Source organism: Elgaria multicarinata, chromosome 1, assembly GCF_023053635.1.
Source record: "Elgaria multicarinata webbii isolate HBS135686 ecotype San Diego chromosome 1, rElgMul1.1.pri, whole genome shotgun sequence".
In the NCBI taxonomy this organism is placed as follows: Eukaryota; Metazoa; Chordata; class Lepidosauria; order Squamata; family Anguidae; genus Elgaria; species Elgaria multicarinata.
Window position 1 is genome coordinate 107,971,233 of NC_086171.1, and position 24,767 is coordinate 107,995,999.

General features: G+C 39.3%; 1 protein-coding gene across 1 annotated transcript; it reads right to left on the reverse strand.

Annotated features, from left to right (window-relative positions):
- Positions 1–403: 403 nt before the first annotated feature.
- Positions 404–21,191, reverse strand: IVNS1ABP (influenza virus NS1A binding protein). The gene is made up of 15 exons (XM_063134814.1): positions 20,776–21,191; positions 12,895–13,136; positions 11,735–11,861; positions 11,058–11,227; positions 10,895–10,970; positions 9,606–9,779; positions 8,422–8,547; positions 7,011–7,118; positions 4,779–4,905; positions 4,303–4,527; positions 4,046–4,167; positions 3,604–3,730; positions 3,391–3,522; positions 2,786–2,959; positions 404–1,583 (listed from the first exon to the last, which is right to left on the reverse strand). Exons 3-15 carry the CDS (start codon positions 11,843–11,845, stop codon positions 1,330–1,332), a joined length of 1,926 nt encoding a protein of 641 aa, XP_062990884.1. The 5' UTR covers positions 11,846–11,861; positions 12,895–13,136; positions 20,776–21,191; the 3' UTR covers positions 404–1,329.
- Between the last annotated feature and the right edge of the window lie 3,576 nt (positions 21,192–24,767).

Genomic DNA, 24,767 nt, shown 5'->3' on the forward strand with positions numbered 1-24,767 from the left:
ATCAAACTCATAATCTTTAAGTCAGTGGAACTTCCCACAGCAGTATTGGGAATGAGAGCTATCCAGGAACATTGGAAGATTCCATAAACCTTTAAAATTGAGATTAATTGTGGACAGGCACTTAAATGCAAGAACCTAATTTTTCTTCCACTAGCATTTTGCAGTTAAGTATCTTGGCTTGTTCCAGAGCTAACTATAGTTTCCTAGTATGGATAATTATGGTTAATTAGCAAGTTCCTGATTTGACTGCTCATGCTGTGAAGGAACCACATGGGCTGGCATAAAATGCATTCACATCTCAGCTTATTACAACTTGCAGTAAGAGTTGTAGAATTACAGAAATCAAATCAAGTTACCCAAACACCACTTATGAGCATTAAGTTAAAACAAGAACACTAAACAGTTATTTTTAAACAAATGAAGCACAGTTTGTATTATAGCATGTTTCCAGCTTGCAGTAGAAAGATACAAACTTATACAATAATTTTGAGATGGGTAACCTTGCTAGCTAACACACCACACATTTTTTGCAGTTTTGCATGTTTGTTACAACTGCTTGAACCATACAGAAAAGCACCTTTTATATTAGTTCAATTTCAGAGCCAGACTTTTTCCTCAGTCATGTTACAGCCATGTCCAGAAACTCCACTCGGATACAATGAAAAATCAATATTGCATACTAGAGTTCATATAACATTGTAGCAGGAAAAAAATTTAAAAGCTTTCATGGTGGAAAATGACATCTCACTCCAGTCTATGAACTTTGAGATGGTCTCTTTGCTTCAACGCGTATCTTATGTCACTTCAGGATATAACAACTCTTGACTATATATAAAAAGTTATAAAAGGCAGTCAAATTGGCAGGTGTGTCAGCTTTTTTTAAATAAAGCCATTTATCTATTTAAATAAGGCTTATTAGATTGTTCCAGTTACTTAAGATAAGAAACCCAAAGAAGGCCTAAAAAGCAATTGCTCACATTGAAGACCACTAACTTTTCCGGCACCAGAAATGAACTCTAATGTTAAAGTATTTGTGTGTGCAAATTGGCAAAACAAACATTGGGGGAAACTCTTGAAATGATATGCCATCAGCTTACATCCTTACTTTCAGGATAACTTCCAGAGTCTAAAGTAACAAATTCTAATACACAAAACACCCTTCATGTGCTCTAAATAAAAATATGTACAGCATATTAATAGTATGCAATATGCAAAAGCTTTGTGTTGCTGATGGCAACTTTTAACCCACCCCCCTCTCTATTCACATGTGTACCTCTACTAAAACAATTACATCACTAAGCCTGTTAGTTTTAAGGAGACTTATGTTAGTCAGAATTTGTAGATTTTTGTGTACGGGCTCCATTCATTTGACTCCGGATTGTAGACTTCAACTGTGTTCAGAAACTCATTGCCATCAAATCCTCCCACTGCATAGATGGTGTTGGCCACTGCTGCAAAACCAGCATTACTTCTTGGAACGGTCATACTGCCCATCATCTTCCACTCATTCTTAGCAGGGTCATACATCTCCACACAGTTGACTGCACGCGAACCATCAAAGCCACCGCCAACAAAGAGCTTTCCTGTGAAGTGAATATGAGCCAATCTTTAAAGGATTGTCACTGGGCAGTGCTAACAGCACGTACAAAGGCAAAAAATACTTTCCATCTACTAAAGCTGCTCTATAACTAAAGGTTGACTGGGCACTGAGCAAGGTAAACTATATTAAGTTCTCGTGGGCTATACCCTGCGCTTCAGAAACTGAGCAATGGCTGCTTATAGGCCTATAATCAGTAAAGCAAACTATCACCCCAACATCCCAGTTAAGTCCAATGAACATTCAAGTGAATGGGTACAATCCTGAGAGGTCGGGGCAGAGTATAGGGAACATCTAACTCAATTTAGAAGTAATCTTCATTTTGCCAATTAAACAGTTGTATTTAAAAGGGCCCCACTTTGTTCTTTAACGTTACTCTTTAAACTGTAGATACCTCTTTTAAAGAACAGACACATAGCTACAGAAATTATATTTAAGTGGAATAATCACCAAATTGATCTTAATTAAAAATATCCAAAGACTGGATCAGAGAAGAGCCACTAAAACTGCTAGACGCAGCAATTTATCTTTTGGAAACCTCATCCAATGCTGCTCATTTGCATGACACACTGGCTCAGTTTGCACGATCACAGGGATAAAAGAAGCTATCACAGGGATAAAAGAAGCTATCGTGGCTTCTCTCCCCACCCCTGCATTTGCATAATTAACCGCAATGCAGCGGGGATTGCTGTTTTATCTGAAGCTGTGGAGGTGGCTTCATGCGCACCTCAGAACCCCTACTGCACATCATGGGTTGGAGGGGGGAGTACAAAGTCACCTCCACTGCATCTTGCCTGAGTGACACGGCAACTCTAGCTGCATTGTGGGTAATTATGCAAATACAGGTGATATCTGCAGCAGGCGGAGGGGCAGAGCCATGCTGCCTTTTTACCCCCATGACAATCCAAACCCAGTCACTATGAAAGGATGGAGGAGGAATTCTAAAGTTATGGCAAACTTGAAGAATCGTGCATAGACAGCATACCATAGAATTGGCACCTTCTCTACAGTTTACTAAAAAGGTCCTAGGAATCGTACAGTAGTATAATCGCAAAAGCAGGTTCTAGTGTGGTGTAATGGCTGCAGGTAAAGAAAATGTGAAAGTGTGGTGAAATGCTCACAAGTGGAAATGGCTTTCTTATTGTAGGCAAGGACATTAACATTTCCTTGCTCCACCAAGCAGCTCACCGTCAAGCACAGCAACACCAGCTCCACGCCTCGCTACATTCATAGCTGCAATTAGTGTCCAGGTATTGTTTTCCGCATTGTAACGCTCCACACTATTAAGGCAGTTCCAAGATTCAGCTCCTCCAATGATATACAAATATCCACCAAGCTCACATACAGCAGACTGGTGTCTACCTAGAAGTCAAAAGCCAATAGAAGCTTAAAAATCAGGGACAAGAGTACTAGTGCACAAAGCTGTCCTAACAGCAACAGTGTTAACTTTTGTAACTAGCAAAAATGTTTAAAGATTGAGAACTCTGGCTTGATGAAGACAGCCAATTGGTTGAAAAGGACAGGCGGTTCCCATGTGTTGCCTCTCCATGCATCCTGCAAAACTCAAGGCCGCTTTTTTCCCTGCAGTAAGGGATGCAATTTCTCTCTTGAAATACCAAGGAATTAACTTCCACCACATTTCATTTCAGAACTGGCAATGGCAAACCTTGACCTCTTCCAGTAGCACATGATGGCATGATCTCCAGCCCAAAATATTTTCACCTCCTACAGACCTTGGATTTTTACACAATTCTTAAAGCCATCCAAACTTAACCAATGCAATATGGACTTACGAATATTAAGTGAAGCACAGCTTGTCCAAGATTTTGTTACAGGATCAAAGACGTCACAGTTTTTCAGTCCCTTCTGACCATAAGGATCTGAGCCACCAACAATATACAGCTTTCCATTCAGAGCACACACTCCTGTTTAGGCATAGAAAAAATGAACTCACTGCTTGAATGTTTAAAAAGAAAGAAATGTCATAAGGCATTATAGACTTTTACCGGCATTGCAACGGTTAGTTCTCAGTTCCGGAACAGGAGTCCAATCGTCTATCTCTGGATCATACATTTCCCCACAGCTCAAGTCATCTGAATGGCCATTTGATCCACCAACAACATAGAGTTGCCCCTAAGTTAAAGAAATGGATTATGTAGATCAAGAAAGTTATGTAGGTCACATATATACACTTAGGACTGGTGTATTAGCAGGGAGTAGTTGTAAGCAGCCACGTATAAGGAATGGTTTCTATGGGGCTGTTTATGTCTAATCTCAAAGCTCAGAGAAAATGTGACATTCTCAAACTGCTTTTAATTATCAGAGAATCACATTCTTCACTCCTGTCCCAAAATGGATCTAATATATTGTAATTGCTACAAATAGGCGTTGGCAGTAATTAGAGCCTTTAATATAGGATAGGAGCATGGCTCTTCACGCCATACATACCATGAGAACTGCCATCTGAAACCGTGCTCTTGGTGTCCTCATTGGTGCAACAAAGGTCCAGCAATCCTTTCGGGGATCATAACATTCCACAGTGCGTAAACATTCTTCTCTGTTATAACCACCTAGAAATAATACAAAGTGTGCAAGATGTATTTTGAGACAGAATCTCTCAGTAGAAACTCATTTAAGTTAATAATTAGTATGCAAAACCTTCGTTAGGATAGTTTGGCCAATTAACACACTACTGGCTCTATTACCTGCAGCCATGAGCTTGTTGTTAAGTACCGCTGTTCCCAATCCAGATCGAGCATACTGCATAGGAGACATGGGCTTTTCTACAAGGTCATCTGGTTGAATCTCAAAACTCAGGCTTTTCAGCAATCGTGGAGTACTGGTTGGAGAACTTTGGGGACTGTTACGCCCGTGAAGGAAAATCACACAAAACATGCCATCCAGAACAGCAAGACACAGGTAAGTATTATCTGGAAAAAAAGAGGAGTGCATTCAGTTCCTAATATGAACACATTTCTTTCCACTAAAGCTATACCCTTACCCTCTGGGGTGGGTTGGAATTCCAGCAACCCTTTCCCAATAATTGTAGAAAGAAGTTCAGTTTATGAACTACAAAACATCTGACAAAAACATACTGCTGTTCTCTTCCTCCCACTACTTTCATGTTTAACATGGGTGTACAATGATCTAGGAATAAGACCACATGCAAAATTCAGCTTACTTGAGGTCTTCTCTGAAGCAACAATTTTCCATTCGTGTTTAGGACTCTGCACTGCTGCATTTGGAGAAAGACTTCCAGAAGAACTGCTACTTATCTGCTTGAGATCATTCTCACGGGGTGGCTTTTTCTGCAAAATTAAAAGGCAGCTACAGAAACCTAGCCAGGGAGCAGACGTTGATCTGCCTTTGTTTCAGAACTATTTTCCCTTTTATTTTTTTAACTCTGCGCAGCCTCATTCGTAAGCACATCTATATAGGAGACTTAATGAATCAACCTTTTAGCAGCATGATGAAACATCTAAGGTACCACTTACTCACAAAACTCATTTCGTCTTCAGTTCCATCTCAACATATGACCCACTACCCCTAGCTTCTGAATTAAGAAGCTAAAATGAGCCCTCCTGGATCAGACCAAAGACCTATTAGTCCAGTATTCTGTTCCCAATGTGGCCAACATATGCCACTCATATTCTCCAGTAAATGATATTGGGAGACATACTCCCTCTTACACGGGAAGCAATACACAGCCACCATGATTAGTTAGCCATTACTGAGCTTCAAATAAGCTGTGCTTTCTAATGGAGAGGAACACAAATCTTCACATTATTGGGCCATCCTTGCTCCACAAATGTCAAGTATGCACAATGTGGCTGATTATGTCAACACACTAAATCTTTAAAAACTTCTGATATGAGTTCCAGATGTAATAAACCACTGGCTACTAAGCTGCATATTTAAAGCTTAATAATTTGTTTATATTAGGTCTTTTTATTGTTTTTTCAAATTCTAGAATCACAAGTCCTGCCCTAACACACTACCTTTGTCAATACCACTTTTGAACTGTCTTATGGTCTATAGAACATGCCATGTACTGTAAATCACTGGGGGCTATCTGTTCTTTCAGAATTAAACAGTGTTTTCCCATGTCTCCCTCCTGTTCCTCATTTCCCCTTTTTGTTCTTCTATACTTAAGCCTTCTCTTCCACCTCTTTCTATAAGTGCTTGTTTCCTCTAAAAACCTACAACTTTCTTCTCTCTCCTTTTCTCTATTGATTGCGTCAGGATGAGGAAATAAAGGTGGGTGACCTGGATCATCTCTGTTACTTGGTGGGGGTATTATATTTTATTTAAACATTCTCTTTAAAACCCCACATTTCACAAACTCGTCCAACATAACATATTTGTAGAGAATTTCTTAAACAGATAAGGATACGAATCATTTAAAGGAAGCGTGTAATTGCCCATCACTAGATTAATTTGCAACTTAATTCTACTAGTATTTGTATATAAAAAAATCAACTTTAGCTTCAACATCATTTCCAATGTTAAAGCTTACTAAATGGTAATTGAGAAACCCCTAATAATACAATGTCTACTCGGTTCTTGTATATTCAGACATCACAACCAAAATAAACTACCAGACAAAACATGGCAGCAGTAGCAGTTATGGAATCAAGATTTTCATAAAGTTAAGCAATGCACCGCGGTACACTGCATTCCAACTTTCCTGTTTCCTGGCATGAATGAAAAGTTATGAGATACATAATATCTACTCAATTCAACCTGTGCATTTCACCAGTTTTCCAAAAGGAAACTTGCTCGAGTAAATTCCTGATACCACTCTGGGTCACATATTAAAGAAACAATTTCCATTTAAAGTCTACACTATATGATGAAGCTCTGCATAGAGAAGGTTCTCCAGTACTCCTTATTTGCATCAGTTCTTTTTTAAGTTTTGTTCATGAACTGGGGGTGGACAGAGCTTGTTACTCTCTGCCTCCACAATGTAGTGCACATACACAAACCCGTCAACATTCCATAAGCTTACTCAAAACTCCAATAACTAGTCCTGCGCTTGACTTGTTTATCATGCCACGCATTTAGCATACATTAGTTTTGTTAAGTTACAACTCAAACAACTAGACGAACAAAGACCACACAAGCCAAATAAGGCAGCTATTTTCCTAGCTTCTAAACCAGAGTAGGCAACCCGCTGCCCTCCAGATGTTTCAGACTACAACTCCTATAATCCCTAACCACTGGCCATACTAGCTCAGGCTGGTCTAAATGGCAGTTGTGATCCAAAGCATCTGGAGGGTACCACACTGCCCAGCCCAGTTCTAAACAATTGAAATGGTTTCTTCCCTTCACTGTAACACACAACGTATTGGTTGTGCAGTGCTACTCTAGCTAGTTTTACCTGAGATTACCTCAGACCGTGTGCAATTTGTACCTGCACAAACTGAATGTGGTCATCATCACTGCCATACACCTCAGCCTGTCCATCTAGTAGATTTCCATCAAGCAGCTTGTGATCAGCTGAGTAGTACAACGTTTGAACCTGCAAAACAACAGAACAGCCATGTGGCTATAGTCTCCATTGCTATTTAATTATTGGTGCATTGCACATAAACTCCATAAGGTTTCCAGTAGCGTTCAGATTATCTTCTCTCCATCTAGCAGAATGGCAAAAAAACTTTTTTTAAAAGGAAGTCGCTTTCATGATGACATCTTCAAATATTGAATGATGAATCTTTGCTTTCACAGATCAAAGGGAATCTTCAGTTTCCTTGACTTCTACTTTCCCTGTGCCATAACATTAAGATGTGTGACAAGTATAATGTACATTATTTTGCAGAATTAATTGTACAGGTTAACAATCTCAAGCACGAACTTTTGCTGTTTCCTACGAACAAACTTCTTTTTTGCAAAATACAACATTTTTCCTTGTCCAATTAAAATAAGTAAATCAAGCATGTAAACCAAGCACAAATGGATTATAAATAAGATCATACTAAATATAAATTTCTGAAGGTCTGTTGCCCATTGTTAGATGGCATATGAAATGCCTCAGAACTGCAAGGAAATTTTGACCATTTGAATGGAATTCTAAAAAGGGCAAGAGAGTATAGCAAACACAACTATTTTCATTATCAACCTTGCCTGTGATGGCAAGCTAGATAAGCTTTATTAAAAACAATTTGAAAGTATACCTTCACTGCAATTGTCAAAATACTGGCATTTCAGATTTAGACCAAACTAACTCTTGGAAGTTGTGTTCATGAATACGGCTATGTAATTACACAGAACTTTTCAAACGGTAAGATATCCTGTAAAGAAGTAAACACCATTAAACATCATCATCGTTCTCTGCCCACAGCGGATTTTCTTAGGAGAACTGGGGCAGGACTGCTGCTTCTTTACGTGTCATTACACTTGAGGTTTCTTCTATGGTTCTTCAGCGTTGGGTATCCTAGTTTTGTTAATAAACCTATGGGGAGATAAATCAATGGGGAGGAACAACCATTAGAACCTTTTACCTACTTTCTCTCTTTAAGCAAAACCCTGTAAAAGGAACACATTAAGAACATATAGTGAGCTTTAAAACCACCTCCCCATTTTAAAGTTACATGCTACATATGAAGTTAAAGAGCAAGAAAAAAACAACGAAAAACAGAAGACCAGATTGAACAGTTTATGCAGCTCACCTGGAACCCCCCTAGTTTCTCAGCTTAGGGATACCTACAGTAAAATTTAAATTCTTCATAGATTTTTTTAAAGAAAAAAAGGAAAAGGGAACATCCTTAATTTCAGAAAAAATGTAGTGTTTAAAGACCAGCAAATCTCATTTCCTTGAAACTAACCTCTTCCATCAGATCGTCTAGACTGTCTCCATTCTCCCAGATACTGCGTTGCACCCAGTTGATTACCTTTGTGTATAATTTGCCATTGCTGGGCAAGCTAACATTTTCTTCAAGCATGACCTCCAGCTGGAATGAAAAACCAAGGGTATAGTAGCCACACTTAAAAATATACAGGTCATTCATAACATTACAAGTATAAACCCAGCCATCAAGCATTACTAGCATCTATATAGAACCCAGAACAGAGAGGGAATGATGTATCAAAGTTTGCTAACGTTCTGAGGTAATCACAGAACAGAAATCCCAGAATGGGGCTAAGCAGGGAGGGGAAGGCTTGATTCTCATTAAGTTCTATGGGACAAAGTAAAATGGCTGCAATTCCTGAACACTGTTGAGAGGATAGATGTGGTGAGGGACCATCCAAAATTCTTTCATACACTCAGGTGTACTTCACCCCAGATATCCTTGTAACATCCCCTGGAAATCCCTCCTACCTCATCAGGAACATTGTAGGTACTATACAATGTTAGGTACTATGTAGGTACTAAACCATGTTAATCAGCATAATTTGATTTTAAACACCACCACCCCGACAGGTTGGGTCAAAAACAAACAGACAAACCTCGGCAGCAATGGGAAAAAATCATAACTTTTGTGTCAATCTTCCACAAGTCCATGTTCTAGGTATGACCTCAACCATGAAGAGGCATTAACTACCACCTCTCCTTAAATCATTGAAAAATTGATGCTTTTACACTTACAGCTTTTGGGGTCAATTTTACGCCTACAGAATGCCTGGGACAATGAGAAAACTAGGCATTTAAGGGGCTAGTGATCAAAGTGTCCTCAACAAATGATGTTTTAAGTTATTAAGTTAGTCATTACATCTACAGATGATTCTGCATATTTCATGTGAGAAGGAGCGTGAATGGTAAAACACAAGGGGGGGGGGTTGTCTCAAGAAAACAGACAAATTACTCATTTTCCTTAACATCTCCACATGCTTTACATCCACCAGGTATTTTATTTCTATGGCTTTCTTAGGGAACATTTTATACCAGATTGGTATAATCATTTTTTTTTCTAATGACAATTAGTTAATATTTCCAGGTAGATTTTAAATGTGACTACAACTAACTTCCATTTTCATTTCAAAATTAAAAATATGAGGCAGAATCTCTTACCTTTAAACGTGGCAGTTTGAGGAATTCCTCCTGGTCTGAGATCTGTAACAAGTGCTCCTGAATGTAACCATCAATCTTGTTTAGTAAACGTGAATCACCCATGTTGCTTGCGAAGTTTCGATGCGAGATACAGCTTTCAACGTTCATTCTGGAGAGCAAATAATCTCCACAAACCTATTTAAAAAGCATACAATTAATCATGCTATTATACTAAAGGCTTAGTACACACATGGAACACTTTCTATTATTTTTATAGCTCACCAAGCTGCCAAGGCATTAAAGGCAGCAAATTAATTCAATACCACATCTTTTCTTGCTATAAACTATCTTGTTTCTGCTGATTTAAAACTAATATTACAGTTGTTCAAACGTTTGTGAGAAGTCTCTCTCAAAGCCCCAGAAACTTGTTTACACTAGGGGGATTTTAAAATGCATGTGTAACTCTGTTGAGAAACCAATTTATTCTTTGTTCACAGGGGAGAAGCATTCTTTCATACAGATTTTGTAGATACTTGAAAGTGTGTTCCCCCACCTCACATACACTGTAATGTTTTGCTGCAATCGATACAAAAAACTGAGATCCTGATCCCTCTCAGACTTTTTGCTACTAAGCGCAGTTTACACAATACATACTATCTGCTACAATTGTAAAAATTGCTGCCATCTATATTTATCCATGTCAATGTGTAGTCACAGCTGCTCAAAAAAAGAAAAAAATGTATTGTGATGAACTGGCTCCCAAAAATCTAAAGACTATAAAGTGGGGGCAACATCAACTATTCAAACAAATTGAAAGGATATATTACTGAATGTTATCTGTAAATGAAATGTTTTAAGTACTCAAAATAGAAATATATTAATGTGCCTATTCTGATACCATTCAAATATAGCTTTTTCTTAGGGTGACCATATGAAAAGGAGGACAGGGCTCCTGTATCTTTAACAGTTGTAATGAAAAGGAAATTTCAGCAGGTGTCATTTGTATATATAGAGAACCTGGGGAAATTTCCTCTTCATCATACCAGTTAAAGCTGCAGGTGCCCTCCCCTCTTTTAAATCTGGTCACTCTAGTTTAGCTCCTGCACCTTTAACTGTTGTGATGAAGAGGGAATTTCACCAGGTTCTCCATATATACAAATGACACCTGCTGAAATTCCCTTTTCTATTCAACTGTTAAAGATACAGGAGCCCTGTCCTCCTTTTCATATGGTCACCCTATTTTTCTCAAACTATATAATAAGGGTCAAGATAGTCATCACACTTTACTTTTTAATTTCCAAAAATTATACCTGTTTGACTCTCTCCATCTTCAGCTTCTTTGCTGCAGAGTATACATCTTTCACCAATTCTTTATCAGCCTTCAATCTATTAAAGTTATATAGTTATTTTTAGGATTTATTTTGGGAAGAGCATAAAATAAAATGTACATTATACGTAAAAAGAAACACTTACTGAGCAGTGTAGGCATAGTTTAACAAGACTTCAACAGCCTCTGGATTAAGATCTTCAAATTTCACATGGGAAACTCCATGAGAATCGCTGTCATTATTGAAGATTTCAAACAGGTAAGGACTGCAGCATGCTAATACCGCTCTGTGTGCCAACATCTCATGTCCACACACCTTTATTAAAACAGAACCAGACATTAGTGTTTAAACTGTTAGACCAGAAACCAAAATTATTGATTATATTACAAAACCATAAAATTAGCTACAGATTTGTCCTTTTTTACTAATCACTTTAGCTCTTGATGCGGTCAAAGCTAAGCACTTTTCAGTCTCGGTGATTTGAATAGGCGAGTTAAGCACATCTCTACCACAGATTCCAGTGCCTAACTCCGGCAAGATCATGCCCATAATTAAAACATGGCTTCCATAGAATCCCACCTAGTGGTGTGGTGAGGACTCCGAACGCACAAGGGGCACTTTAAGAACTTCATGTTATTTACTTTTTAAAATTAATTTACCAGCATTAATCAAATCTCTGCATTTTAAAGAATTATTTCTGAATATTGAAAGAGCTTCAGCTATTGGGCAGTATAGAAATGTAATAAATAAATAAATAATATTGAGAATTTCAAATTTTCCAAGCTCAGAACACACCACCAAATTATCATACTGTTACGTTACCTGCAGTCTAACATCACAAAACTGGCCACTTTTGCGCAAAGCATTTAGCTTCGCAACTGATGACTCAATGAAGTTTTCATCTTCGAACATCAAATAGCCATTAGGAATCATTTTGCTGTTTCTGTGGCTGGAAGGAGGAAGAATTTGATACAATCAGGAATAATGTTATTTTCCTACTGTTATTTTCCTTCTTAAAGCTGCAGTAGAATGCACACTACTTGGGAGTAAGCCCCAGAGAAAATAAAGGGACTTAATTTTGAATAAACATGCACAGGATTGCACAATCAATGTATTATTATTATTTTTGCTCTTGAATGTACCCAACAGGATAATTAATGCTAGACAGTGATATCAGAAAATAAAAATATAGAATATAGTTCTTAGTTCAGTACAAGACCACTAAGTACTCAAAACAATTTTATTGTAACTGCTAGTCTGTCCTAAGTAGTTCTGTGGAAACTGCATTAATGACTTAAATCATAATTGTTTTTGCTTGCCAAAAAACAGATGTTTTGTGTGAAAAACACAAGGCATGATCCTTACAGGCACGAGCACAGTGCTGGAAGAAGCACTGCCACAAAGCCCCGTTTTCAGGAACTGGGAAATCTGGGTAAATCTTTAATATCCACATCAAGCCCTTATTGTTATTCCATATTTTTAGCCCTCAAGAAAATATGGAAGGTATACACAAGATCTTCCAATTTTCTACTGGTCTACACTATATATGTGCACCTGCGTACACATGAAAAACATAGCACATGGCTATTCTGGACCTCGTTGCTTTCAAGTCTAGACAGCAAGGGAGAAACCCATGAGAGCAAATCCCCTTAGCAGGGAGGAATGAGAGATGGGTAACTGCCCTCTTATTTATTTAATCAAGTTTCTTTATATAGCATTTTACAACTGGAACTGCAATTCTGTTTTCTAATTAAACAGCTTACATCAATTGAAGATATACTTGCTTACTATGAGCTAGCCACTAATCAAATGCTGTTTGCCAGTTTACATGACAGACCATTCTTTATGTTGTATCCTGGCTTTATAGTGTTAGAATGTGGACAAAATATATCTACATAAGTACAATACAACTGACATTTATATTTTTATCTTACATCCTAAGAAATGACATTATAAACCCATATAACTGAGTAAATGCTTACCAAATAAATTTATGCTGTAATTTTATAACTTGAGAGATCTTAAATAATCCGAAGCCCTGCTGTGTTAATATAGAGCACTTCAAGTTTGTATTCCTTCTTAGGTGAACAGCAGCTTGAAGAAATGCAAGGCAGATGCGTCTTCTAAACTGATGACTCCAAAACTACCAGGCTTTAAAACGATGTAATCAAGTCCTTAAAAGCTATAGACATGAATTTCTTCTGTGGTAGTCATGCATCATACTCTGCAATAGAAAAACAATATTAAATGGGTGAATATCGGATTCGTGTATATCCATTTTGAACTTCCGTGTACTCTAATAGTGAACTTTTATGAAAATGAGACTAATGTTTTCCTTCTAGAATTAAAAGGTTCCACTGGACACACATGCCTAGTAAATTGTCATCCAAGGAAATTTTTACATAATATTTACCAAAATATATTTATCAAAACTTCAGCATATGGACTGCATATTATGTAGATTCATGTTCCAAACATTTAGTTATATCCTTCAACACTTAAATTACAGCTTATATCACACTACCTGACCCAACAAATTTGGTTAGCTTGAGCAGAGGTTGCATGGCAACCATTACTGGAATGAACCATCGCTAAAAGGAACTGCTCTAAAAAAAAAAGTGTAAAAGACCTTAAGTAAGCGATTAATGCCTGAAGGTGCAGATATGTTTAATGATTTATTCATCAGAATGTTATAAACAAAGCCACCAGAACAAATATTTGTTCTTTATTAGAACCTGAATTACAAAGATTAACTTCACTGAGATATAAAATCTCCCCTTATTCTCAGAATCTTTCCTTCAATACATTAACTAGTATTAACAGAAAACTTTATCTCCTATAATTATTTGGCAATAGTTCCCCCCTCCACTGAGATCTTTAATAATTTCAAATATATTGAACCAAATTACTTTTGAATCAATGCCAGTTTGCAATCAATCTTGTTGTTGAGAGGCATGGAATTCTGAGTCCAAGCACAGACAAAAGGAAAATGGGAGGAGGAGAAATGACATTTGATGTCATCCAGCCTATGCAGGACCCCAGTGGGGAGACAGTTCAGCCCCCCACTAAGAAATGATTCTGCAACCCAGCCCTGGCTAAAAGATCTGAACTGGGTTTCAGTGGGTTTTAAAAGGAAATTGCTTTTAAGGATGTATTGCCAGAACTTTTAGCCTTTAGAGTTTTGTTATGGTTATATTGGCCCTGTCCAGAAGACACCTTAAACCACAGCTTTAACCATGGTGAAAAATGCCTTTTGCCTTATTCACCATGGTTAAAGCCGTGGTTTAAGGTATCTTCTGAACAACATCATTGGTAAAATCCCTTGATTATATTTGAGAAAGACATTTTAAAAATTGCAGAACATAAAAAATCAATTCCAAGACCAAGCTGTAGAAAGAGCATAAATAATGGACCCCTTGTAACTGGATCACAATCTAAATGCAATTGCAATTGCACTAAGCAGCAGCATGTATAAAGGATGTAAGGAGTACATCATTCTCATGTTCTGCTCTGTTTAAACTCAGACAGGAGTTTTGGACATTTGTTTTTATGGCATGGAATCCAAAGTTCAGCAAAAATGGTAAGATTTTGAATACACAGCATGAGCTAAGCAAGTATCTAGAAAAACAATTTAAGGAGAAGACATTATAGCAGTTTCCAAAATATCACGAAACTTTTATCATGAGAAAGTCACATCAACACTTTGCCAACCTGGCACTCATCGTTGGAAATGTTTTTTCTTTAACTAGAGTCCATGCAATTTGTTGGGCCTGCATCACTAAATTTCTATTCCCAAACCTCATTGTTTAAAGCACCAAAATGAAGTGCACCAGATGAGCCAATTCTTGGAGAAGTCTGATAGTAACACATGTAGTGATGAGGGTTTTCCAGAAAATTTTGAATTGGAAAATTTCCTATACAAATTTGGGTAATTTGCATCAGAAAATTTTCTAATGCCCTAGTGCAAGCTTGTTTATTTTACCTGTATTTAGTAAACAAAGTTTAAAAGTACCCAACATTGGGTATGTGGTTTTGTCCAAACACACAAGTATTTGACCTGAAATATTTGAAGGGGGGAATTAAAGCACAAGCAATGTGACTTAAAAGTTATAATACATAAAAAAAAATTGGAATACTTGTACAAATTTAAAGACTTAAAATGTTTATACTACATAAAAAAATTATGTGGAACACCTGTACAATTTTAAAGACAACAGAATGAACTTAAACATTATATTGCTTAAATTTAAGGGGGGAAATAAAGGAACTGTTGACACTAATCCATTTTTGCAACCCAAAGAACTGTGCATAATATGCAGACAACCACTCATCTACAACATTGAAACTGCCAAGCTTGGCTAATATTGTATTTGCTTTGGCATCCTTTCATTGTTACCAATGAACTTATGAAATGAAAATGTTTCCATGGAAAAATAAAGCACTAGGAAATTTTCCATTTTGGAAAACTTCCTACCCTGCATAACCTGACATATGCTTTCATTTGGACTACTCTTGGACATCTCATTTGGACTACTCTTAACAGGCTAAGATGTGGGGCTGCCTTTGAAGAGTTTGGAAGTGTTGCAGAAAGGTACAGTTCAGAAATATCAGCTGGTCCAGAATGCTGCGGTCAGAATGATGACTAGAGCTGAAGGAGCATGTGACTACCTTGTTACAAGACTGGTTTGTTTCTGGGCACAATTCAAAATGCAATTTCTAACCTATAAAACCTAATGCAACTAGGGATCGGGTTATCTGAAAAACTACACTCTCCCATATGAACCTGCCCAGGTTTAACATCTTCCAAGGAAGCCCCTTCTCACAGTTCCACTGCCATCAGAGCCACATTTGGTGGGTATGGGAGAGAGGGCGTTCTTAGTGGCTGCTCCCAGGCACCAGAACTCCTTGCTGAGAGCAGCACACTCTGTTGTTCTTCCACCAGCAGTCAAAGATGTTTTTCTTCAGAAAGGCCTTTTGGTATATAAGCTGGTTTGCTACTGAATGGGTTTGTAATGGGTTGGGTGCTACTTATTTCTTTCATTGCTGTGCTTTAGTTTTTGTTTTATATTATGTTTTAATTTTGTCTTAATCTCTATTCAATTATAGCTAGGGTTGAGTAATTTTTTAGTGGAAAGGCAGGATACAAATTTAATTTTAAAATAAAACCTGTTATTAGAAGTTTCCACCCTTAAAGGCAACCTAGAAATAATTTTAGATAGATAACACAGTATAATACTGAAAGTTCAATGTAGTATCAGTATTATCTAAAAAGAGATGTGTAGTAAGATTTGATTACATTTCAACTTTGATTTTAATTGTTTCTATACTTAATTTGTCAAATTTGTACCAATATTCAGTTGATTTGTTATCTTTTGCCTAGAAGATCACTTGTAATATCCTCCTTGATTCTATAGAAACTTTGACCAACAACATATTTTAAGATGTCCTGCACTCCATTAAATAAACAGCTTGCTTTCACTCAGCCTTTTCAAGGCTAACTACAAAAGGCCAGGAAAAATACTGATCTTCTTCCTCCATTGTTTCCTCCGTCCACAAGCTATAGTGTTGCTATCTGATTTCCCAGGCAAATTTATCATTTTTGTCAGCCTTTATATACCTCCTTTGTTGTGCTTCTAACTTGTCTTATTATCTCATTAGTTCCTTGTTACTTTCAAATTAAATTGCTTCCAAAATACCAAACAGAAGGAACCCAAATCAAATTCCAAGTCTCTCAGTGGAAGACCAGGGAGACCAGGAAGTCCAATCTCTTGGGACCATTCACTTCCATCTCATAGCTGCTAGATTAAAGATTGTATCCCATCTTTCTAGATGTTCTGCTCATACTTTACATAAAGATCTATTTTATAAATAAAAAAGATTAAGCAAGATTCAATACTCTCAGATTATGAGTAATTTTCTCCATGGAAAGATTAAGTCAACTGAGGCAAATAAAAATCCCATGTAAGTTAAAAACACATTTTTAAACAATTGAAATATCTGTGACGTATACCTTTCGAAGAGCATGTTGGTATACATGAAAAAAGCAAGTGAACCAGATAGCCTACTAAAAGCCACAGTGAGGGCCTATTCACATGCGCTAGGAGGGGTGGTGGTTATGGGAACTACAGAGAGGGGAGGGATAATGGAACCAGGCCTGCTGCATGTTCCGCTACCCACCCTCTTTGTAGTCATCACAGATATCACTGCATGGTTTAACCATGTATCCTGGCCTCTTCCATGCTGTGAATTGGCTCCTGGCAGTCGATACATTGCAAAAAAGGGGGGAAATGACCACACGACCATAGAGAAAGTCCACGGCTTCAAGAGCGTCACCAGGAGTGGTGGTCGCTCTTGTCAGCGGACGCTATGGCCTCCACCAATTCCCACACCCCCAGCAGAACAGAGCTATCTAACCACGGAGGGACATCCTGTCAGACAACGTGGGAACCATATGGAAGGCAGCTAGCCCACTGCAGCAGGTGAGTAGCTGCGGTGGTTACTTCAACCATCATGGGGAGTGCATGCACCACATGACAGGCTAAGCTGCAGAGGATTGTGCTTTTTTTTTTTTGCTATCCAAGGTGGCTTAGTGTGATGTCTAAGTCTCAAAGTGCTATCAGTTTCGCAACATAAATATGCAAGTGAATTTAAGTGCTAGGCACAGGAGCAAAGCCAAAGCTATTGTTAAAAATGTGTCATGTAAAAATATTCCATTCAGAAGAAAAGAAAATTCAGCAGCACATAGACCACAGTATGATCAAAGCAGCAACACATGGGGAGAGAAATACAGGTAGAAAAGCTGTATCTGTATTTTTGTCCTTTCAGGGTGACAACAGCACATTGATTTAAACTGGGAAATGGTGCATGAGGATTATCTCCAAATCAATGTCAGAGCTTCTCACAGCTAAAGGGAGAAAAATCACAGAACTCCCACATCATACGCATTTTGAGCCTCAGAAAAATGTTCTGCGTCTTAACCTTGCACCTTAAACACCAACAAATTTATTCTGGCATAAACTTTCATGGACACTCACATGATGTAGTGGATCCACAAAAGTATACGCCAGATTTATTTTTTTTAAAGGTGCCACCAACCTCCAACAGTGATTGGAGGCTGGAATTTCGAGCAACAAAAAAAGAATACCATTTCCAGTTTTCCATTGCTCGCTGTTTTCCAACTCAAAATCCCTCCAAGTGGGGTTCCAGATGTATAATGAACATGTAGCCAGAATTTCACAGAGTGGAGAAGCGGGTGGGGGGTATTCTGAGTGTACGTGGGGAGAATGGCTGATGGAAGGGTTTAAAAGTTAAGCACCTTTCTGTCCCTTCTCAACATCACACCCCAGGGCTTCAGGACACAAATTTACATGTAACAAAGAGTTTCCCCCATTTTTTCCCCTTAAAAATAATTGCTACTGCTTCCAATTTGACTCCATTAGGAGTCAATGATACATGAACCAGCTACCTCCCCATCACATGATGGCTAAAACGTTGTCTTAGAAAGGCTGTAAAGATATGAAGTACTCTCAGAAAACATGATAGTCTACCATCAAATGAAAAAACACACACAGAGCAAGCAATTTAATTTGTTGCAATATCATTATGGCTTTTAAATATATGATCAATGGTGCCCATAGAAACTAAAATGAAAAACAGGATTAAAATAAATGCATAGTAGTTCTGAGAGTAATATTTTTGATATCGGGCAGAATGTGTGTAGTTAGGCAAAGAAATGGCCGGGACATTTATTCACAAAGGGGGCGATCCTATGCATGTTTAGACAGAAATATGTCATATAGATTGCTGGCTAGGAAATGCTGAGAGTTGTATGCCTTATTTCTATCTAAACATGCATAGGATTGCATCGTATGTAATGCAAATACAGCTTTCTTTTCTTGAAGCAAAAGGAAGAACTAAACTGACCTATCTAAAAACAGCTTTGGCCTTGTCTCCCTCCCTCCTTAGCTATATAAACACACACAGACACACGCACACGATCACAAACTACCTCTGGATTGGCTAAGGTACTTTCCCATCCACCCAATCATATTTTCAACTACAGCAAGCATATTGGAGCAGACACTTCTCAATCCCACTAGCTTGGCAACAGGATGTGGTAATGTGAAGAAAGAACAAAGGCAAAGCAGAAAATGAAAAACCTACTCAACTCTCATATAATGAAGAATTCACACTTAATAATTATTTCCCCTGCTTCCTAGCAATCCTGACACAATTGCCAAACAATGATGCTTCCTCACCCCAGACCCTACCCCCCAAATGAAGGAACATGCCCTGGCTTCCTGAAAGCTTTATAAAATTAACCTTTTTCAGAAATGGCCATCATGAAGAACTTAATTTATTGTGGGCCAATTGTGTTCTAGTGTTTAAAACTGTTGGGAAGGGTCAGGGCTCCTTGCCTCAATTTCAGAACAATGTTGTTTTGCCTGTTAGATAATTCAGATTATTTATTTGAAAAACACAGGGAATTCAGCAATCTTTGTTTTAAACCGATCCTCTCATTTGAAACCAGATAGCGCATGACTGCGCAGACGAAGTTATCACCCTGCTATTTGCTGGCACAGCCTACCAGATTGTATTTACATTTTAAGAGGCTTGAAGGAGTAGAAATGGAAGTCTCTTGAAGTTGGGTTTAAAATCCCAACTCCGTAACAGAACTCCACTAAGGAAGCTTTAACAAGCCTCTCAGCCTAGTCCCACAGGGCTTGGCAAGTATGTTGTGTCATGGTTTCCATCCCACCAACAAGAAGGGAACCGTGTATCTACTTCCTAGTGTAAGAATTTGTGACGCCAAAAAAAAAGTCTCCCTCTGTGTAGGGTAACGCCCACCACTGCAACAATCCATATTGAAATTGAGGGCATGCTGGCACAGCAAGGTTACTTCCTCTCTTTTCTTAAAAGCAGAACCTCAAACCAACAAACAAAAAACAAGAGATAATCCGGCCGGTGGAAGTTACCAAAACTGCCAAAATTAGGGTACAAATATTAATTAAAAAAAGAACAAAGATTCCTCACTCGTTTTCAAAGCACATGTTCTCCCACTGTTATAAAGCAGTCATCCACAACCTGGTGCCCTCCGGATGTACTAGTGCACCAATCCCATAATCTCTAGCCATCACCATGCTGGCTGAGGTGATGGAAGTTGTAGTCCAATACATCTGGAGGCGGCATTGAAGTGTGTGCTGGCTACTCCTCCCTATTTATTATTATTAATTACATTTCTATACCCACCAATAGCCGGAGCTCTCTGGGCGGTTCACAAAAATTAAACAACATTCAAAGTATAAAACAACAGTATAAAACCATAATATAAAATACAATATAAAAAAAGCTCAACCAGATAAAAACAGCAGCAATGCAAAATTACAAATTTAAAACACCAAGTTAAAAGTTTATTTATAGACTGTTAAAATGCTGGGAGAATAAAAAGGTCCCCCCACCCCACCACAGCTCTAGAGCTAATATTACCTTACCAATTCTATTGTGCATTTCAAGTAGTCCCCCAGACATAGTAAAAATCCTCTAAGCCATGCCCGTATTCGCTTTTCTCTTCCTTTCCATCCCCTACCTAAACATAATCGCAGTTTCAGCTTTCTTTTTCTCTCCACCCCCACATCTTCTCCATTACAGCCGGATCTTCTGCATATTTACCCAAAAGTAATCCCCACCGAGGTCAATAGTACCAATGCAAAAAAAGCTTGCAATTTTTTGCCATGCACTTTTTCTCGAAAGCAAGCCTAAGTGTGCGCCCTGCGGCACTCCCTCCCAAGTAAGCATGGATCGCAGCCTTCAGAGCTCCCTTGGCTTCGCTCCCCTCTCACTCTCCCCCCCCCCCAATCTCTCACCTGGTGTCTCTCAACGCAGACGATACCGCTCATATTGAGAACGTCCAGGCTGTAGAGGAGGAAAGGCGCCTTCCGCTTCAAAGGTGTGGGGGGAGCGCCGTGGAACGTTAAGGGAGGCTACAAAACCGGGAGGGTTGAAGGGGGGAGAGAGAAGAAAGGAGGAGGGGGGGGAAAGGGGCGTCAAGAGAAGGAAGCGACGGAAGTTGCGGCAAGGAGAGGGCGAGCGCAGCTCCTCACACCTTCGCTTTCCCCGACCGACTGGGCCAGACGACCCCTGGCGCGCGCGTCCAAACACAGGAGGGGGGGAAGAGAAAGGCGGGAAGGGCCGCTAGAGCGGACGTCAATCGTGACGAGACAAAAAGAAAGAGAGCGCGCGCGCGCGCACACAAGAGGGAGGGAGGGAGGAAGAGAACAGCGCACCCTTCTCGAACGCCTGCAACCCGCCTTCTGCGGTTACTGCAGCTAGCCTTGGAGAGACGGGTAAAAAAAGACGCCGTTACCACTCCCCCTCCTCCTCCTCCTCCTCCTCGCGGGGACTGCTCACACCCAATAACCCTCCGCCTCCTGAAGGATGAGGTGGATTAGAAAAGAAGAAGAAGATCCAGCGCGAGAGTGGCGAAGGATATATTCGTATTGCTCCGCTAGCCGCGGGAGAGGGAGGTAAATGAGTCCCGCCTCACGACTACTCTCTCCTCCCTCGCTTGCTGCAAAGTGGGTCAGTAGAAGGTAGGTGGGTGGGGGGAAGGGAGAGCGCAGCGCCTCTGCTGTTCCTGCTACCGAGCACTGGGTGTTCTCGTTAATTGAATTAAATTCTCCACAAATAAGTAGGGAAAACACGTTGTCCGTCCCCTTTTTCCAGGGGAAAGGTGGGAGGCGGGTTGCTTCTACCTGCTGTTGTTGTTTTTCGTTTGTAGGCAACCCTGAGGAGATATTTTATTTATTTATTTTAGCATTTTTATCCCGCCCTTTAGCCAAAAAGGCTTTCATGGTAACTATATATTAATTTCCCCGGCACCCCCGATCATAGTAATGAAAAGGAAGGGAAAGAAATAGAAGTACACCATTGCTGTTGTTTGTTACAACTCGTGAATGTTTACTCGGAAGAAAATTCCTGTTGCTTTCGGTGCGACTTCCTCACACGTTAGGCTGCAGACTCCTAGGCGGAGTTACTCGGGGGTAAGCCCCACGGAACTCAGTAGTACTACTGAATTATTATTATCTGTAGGATCGGGCTGTGAGAGCTCCGGCTATTGGGTGGTATAGAAATGTAATAAATAAAATAAAATAAATATAGGATTGCAGTTTATGTTTATAAGGGACTCGAGGTGGTTTGCGTAAACCGCACCGCGTTTAACCTTCAAAACCGCCTCATCGGGCTGGCCTGAGAGACCATCCTAGCGAATATAGCAATAGCCAAAGCAACCTGCACGATCCACGTCCAAATCCAACACTGTCCAAAGCACCACCCTAGTCCTGTGGGTATTCTGTAAACAAGATCAGACTGGTTAGGCACTGGCCATCCTATGCGCACTTGGGAATCATTGGAAGCAATTGCTCTTGCTTCAGAGTAAACACCATTAGCATCATGCTGCAAATAAATACAGTTCTGTGGCTTCCCGTCCAGGGAATAGGCAGCAACCTCTCAAATAGGTGCCACTAATTTATTTATTTATTACATTTCTATACCGCCCCAATAGCCGGAGCTCTCTAGGCGGTTCACAAAAATTAAAAACATTCAATGTATAAAACAACAATAGAAAACCACTAACTTGCTGTCCCTGATAGTTTCAATTCTTAAATCCAAGAAAATATGAGCTGTTTCATCCCCTGGACCAGGAACAACTCCCTGAGACAGATTTTTTTTTTTAGACTTCCCTGTTTATCTTGTGACAGATCCGTTTTGATAGAGATGGCTATAGCCATTTTCTTCTGTTTTATGTGTGAGCAGAGATGGCTGACAGACAAACTCAGTAAAGCTTAAAACTTGCAGAAATTATAAGGTTATTTAAAAGGCATGGGGGTTGACTACTTCAGCCTGTGTGATAGTTCTCACCTTAAAAAGAAAAAAAATGAAATGTTTTTTCTTAACCTTGCTACAAACAGTGTGCTTCTTTGGGCTTCACTGCATGAAATACACACACACACACACACACACACACACACACATCGTTAGTGATAGCAAGAGAAAAAATAGGCAAATAAAATTTTATTGCAGTTTTTTTCTCAGAGCTTAGAAGCTGTACAATAAGCAAATTGCAGGACTTTAAACAACTCACTGCTTTCAAAATAACTGCATTAGCATGCCCACAACAAAGATAAAACTTTTTAATCATTATTTTCACCCTTGTCACATATCTTACACACCCTCTTCTTCCCAACATTTAGATTATACTGTCTACATCTCTATTTGTGTATTTATCTCCCTTGCTACCACATTTCTCCCAATCTGCTGTTCTTTTGAAGATTCAAAGAGACTTCTCAGACACCTTGAAATCCAACAAGCACAGAGCAGCAGGAATAACAAGATAGCATGGGGGGGGGGGGGGCGGGGAAGCTGAGTACTAGGCATTAGTTAGCAATTTCAGGGTAATACTTGCATGAAATGCCGGACACTGAACAACTCTCTTGCTTTTGTTTCAGCATAGTTCCTTATATAAAAGGGGAAAGCTTTTTGGTTGTCCATCCAGATTCAAGAGGGGGTTCATGGAGGAAGTAATGATTTTGGCCGTTGTATGTAGCCTGGCCACTTTGGAAAGTGGTCGTGTGGCCTGGCACTCTGTCCACATCCAGTAAAAGCTAATTGATAAGGGTTATTCAAGTCACATATACAATTATTTGCTTTCATTTTTAATTGTTACCATGTGTCAGGGAACCTTTGTGTCTGCTTTTTACTCAACCAGTTTCGAGCTTTCAAAGTTCCATGTCAGTTTCTTCATTTTATTTTGGCATTTATACTTTCAAGTCTTCATTGCCTAAATATGTTGCTTGGTGATACTTCTGCAATCTTACATTTCTTTTGTTGGTGGAAGACTGCCAATTCACCAATCTTTCAATACCAGATAAGTAAAGCTCTTTCATAACAGTTATTTTACAATCGATGTTAATATCCATAAAGAGTGTTTACCTGACTAATCACTACATCAGCTTATGGCAGTAGGGAATTCATATAAGGAGAATCTCACAGGCGAAAGGTGAATGTGGCCACACGTGTTTCCATATGCTAGAGATACTGACCATTGCTATACTGGCATTAAATCTGTGACAGGAGATACTGACACTTTTGCTCAGCTGACAGGGAAAAGAAGGACACGGATACCCCTTACCCACTTTAGCAGCATCCTAGGTTGGAATGCTTTGGGATCAGGGTTATCCAGGGGTGGCTATATCAAACATTACTTACCTAGGGTGACCATGTGAAAAGGAGGACAGGGCTCCTGTATCTTTAACAGTTGAATAGAAAAGGGATTTTCAGCAGGTGTCATTTGTATATATGGGGAACCTGGTGAAATTCCCTCTTCATCACAATATTTAAAGTGCAGGAGCTATACTAGAGTGACCAGATTTAAAAGAGGGCAGGGCACCTGCAGCTTTAACTGTTGTGATGAAGAGGGAATTTCACCAGGTTCTCCATATATACAAATGACACCTGCAGAAATTCCCTTTTCAATACAACTGTTAAAGATACAGGAGCCCTGTCCTCCTTTTCATATGGTCACCCTAACTTACCCCACATGCCTTTCCTGTTTCTCCTTGCACCTTCACAATGGTGTCACGAGTATTTGGCCTATGCAGGCCTGCTTCGCCTTGCTTGCTGAAACACCAACCACAGGGTCTTCCCAGCACCACCTATCCCAAGGAGTGCTTCTCAAAATCAGAAGAAGCCCTTCTGATTTTGCTGCACCATTGGGAAACGTGGACCTGGAACTGTTGCTAGGCTCCTTTGTGCTTTAAGGCCCGATAATGCCTGACTACTGAATGCTTTACTTCTTGCC

What these genes read in the sequence shown, in the direction of transcription:
- IVNS1ABP (XM_063134814.1), bottom strand. Translation starts at nt 11,845, where the DNA reads ATGATTCCTAATGGCTATTTGATGTTCGAAGATGAAAACTTCATTGAG. An exon ending in TGCTTCAGAGAAGACCTCAA is followed by an intron (nt 4,528 to 4,778) that starts GTAAGCTGAATT and finishes CTTTTTTTCCAG; the next exon opens with ATAATACTTACCTGTGTCTT. An exon ending in CTGTGCTTCACTTAATATTC is followed by an intron (nt 2,960 to 3,390) that starts GTAAGTCCATAT and finishes TTTGACTTCTAG; the next exon opens with GTAGACACCAGTCTGCTGTA.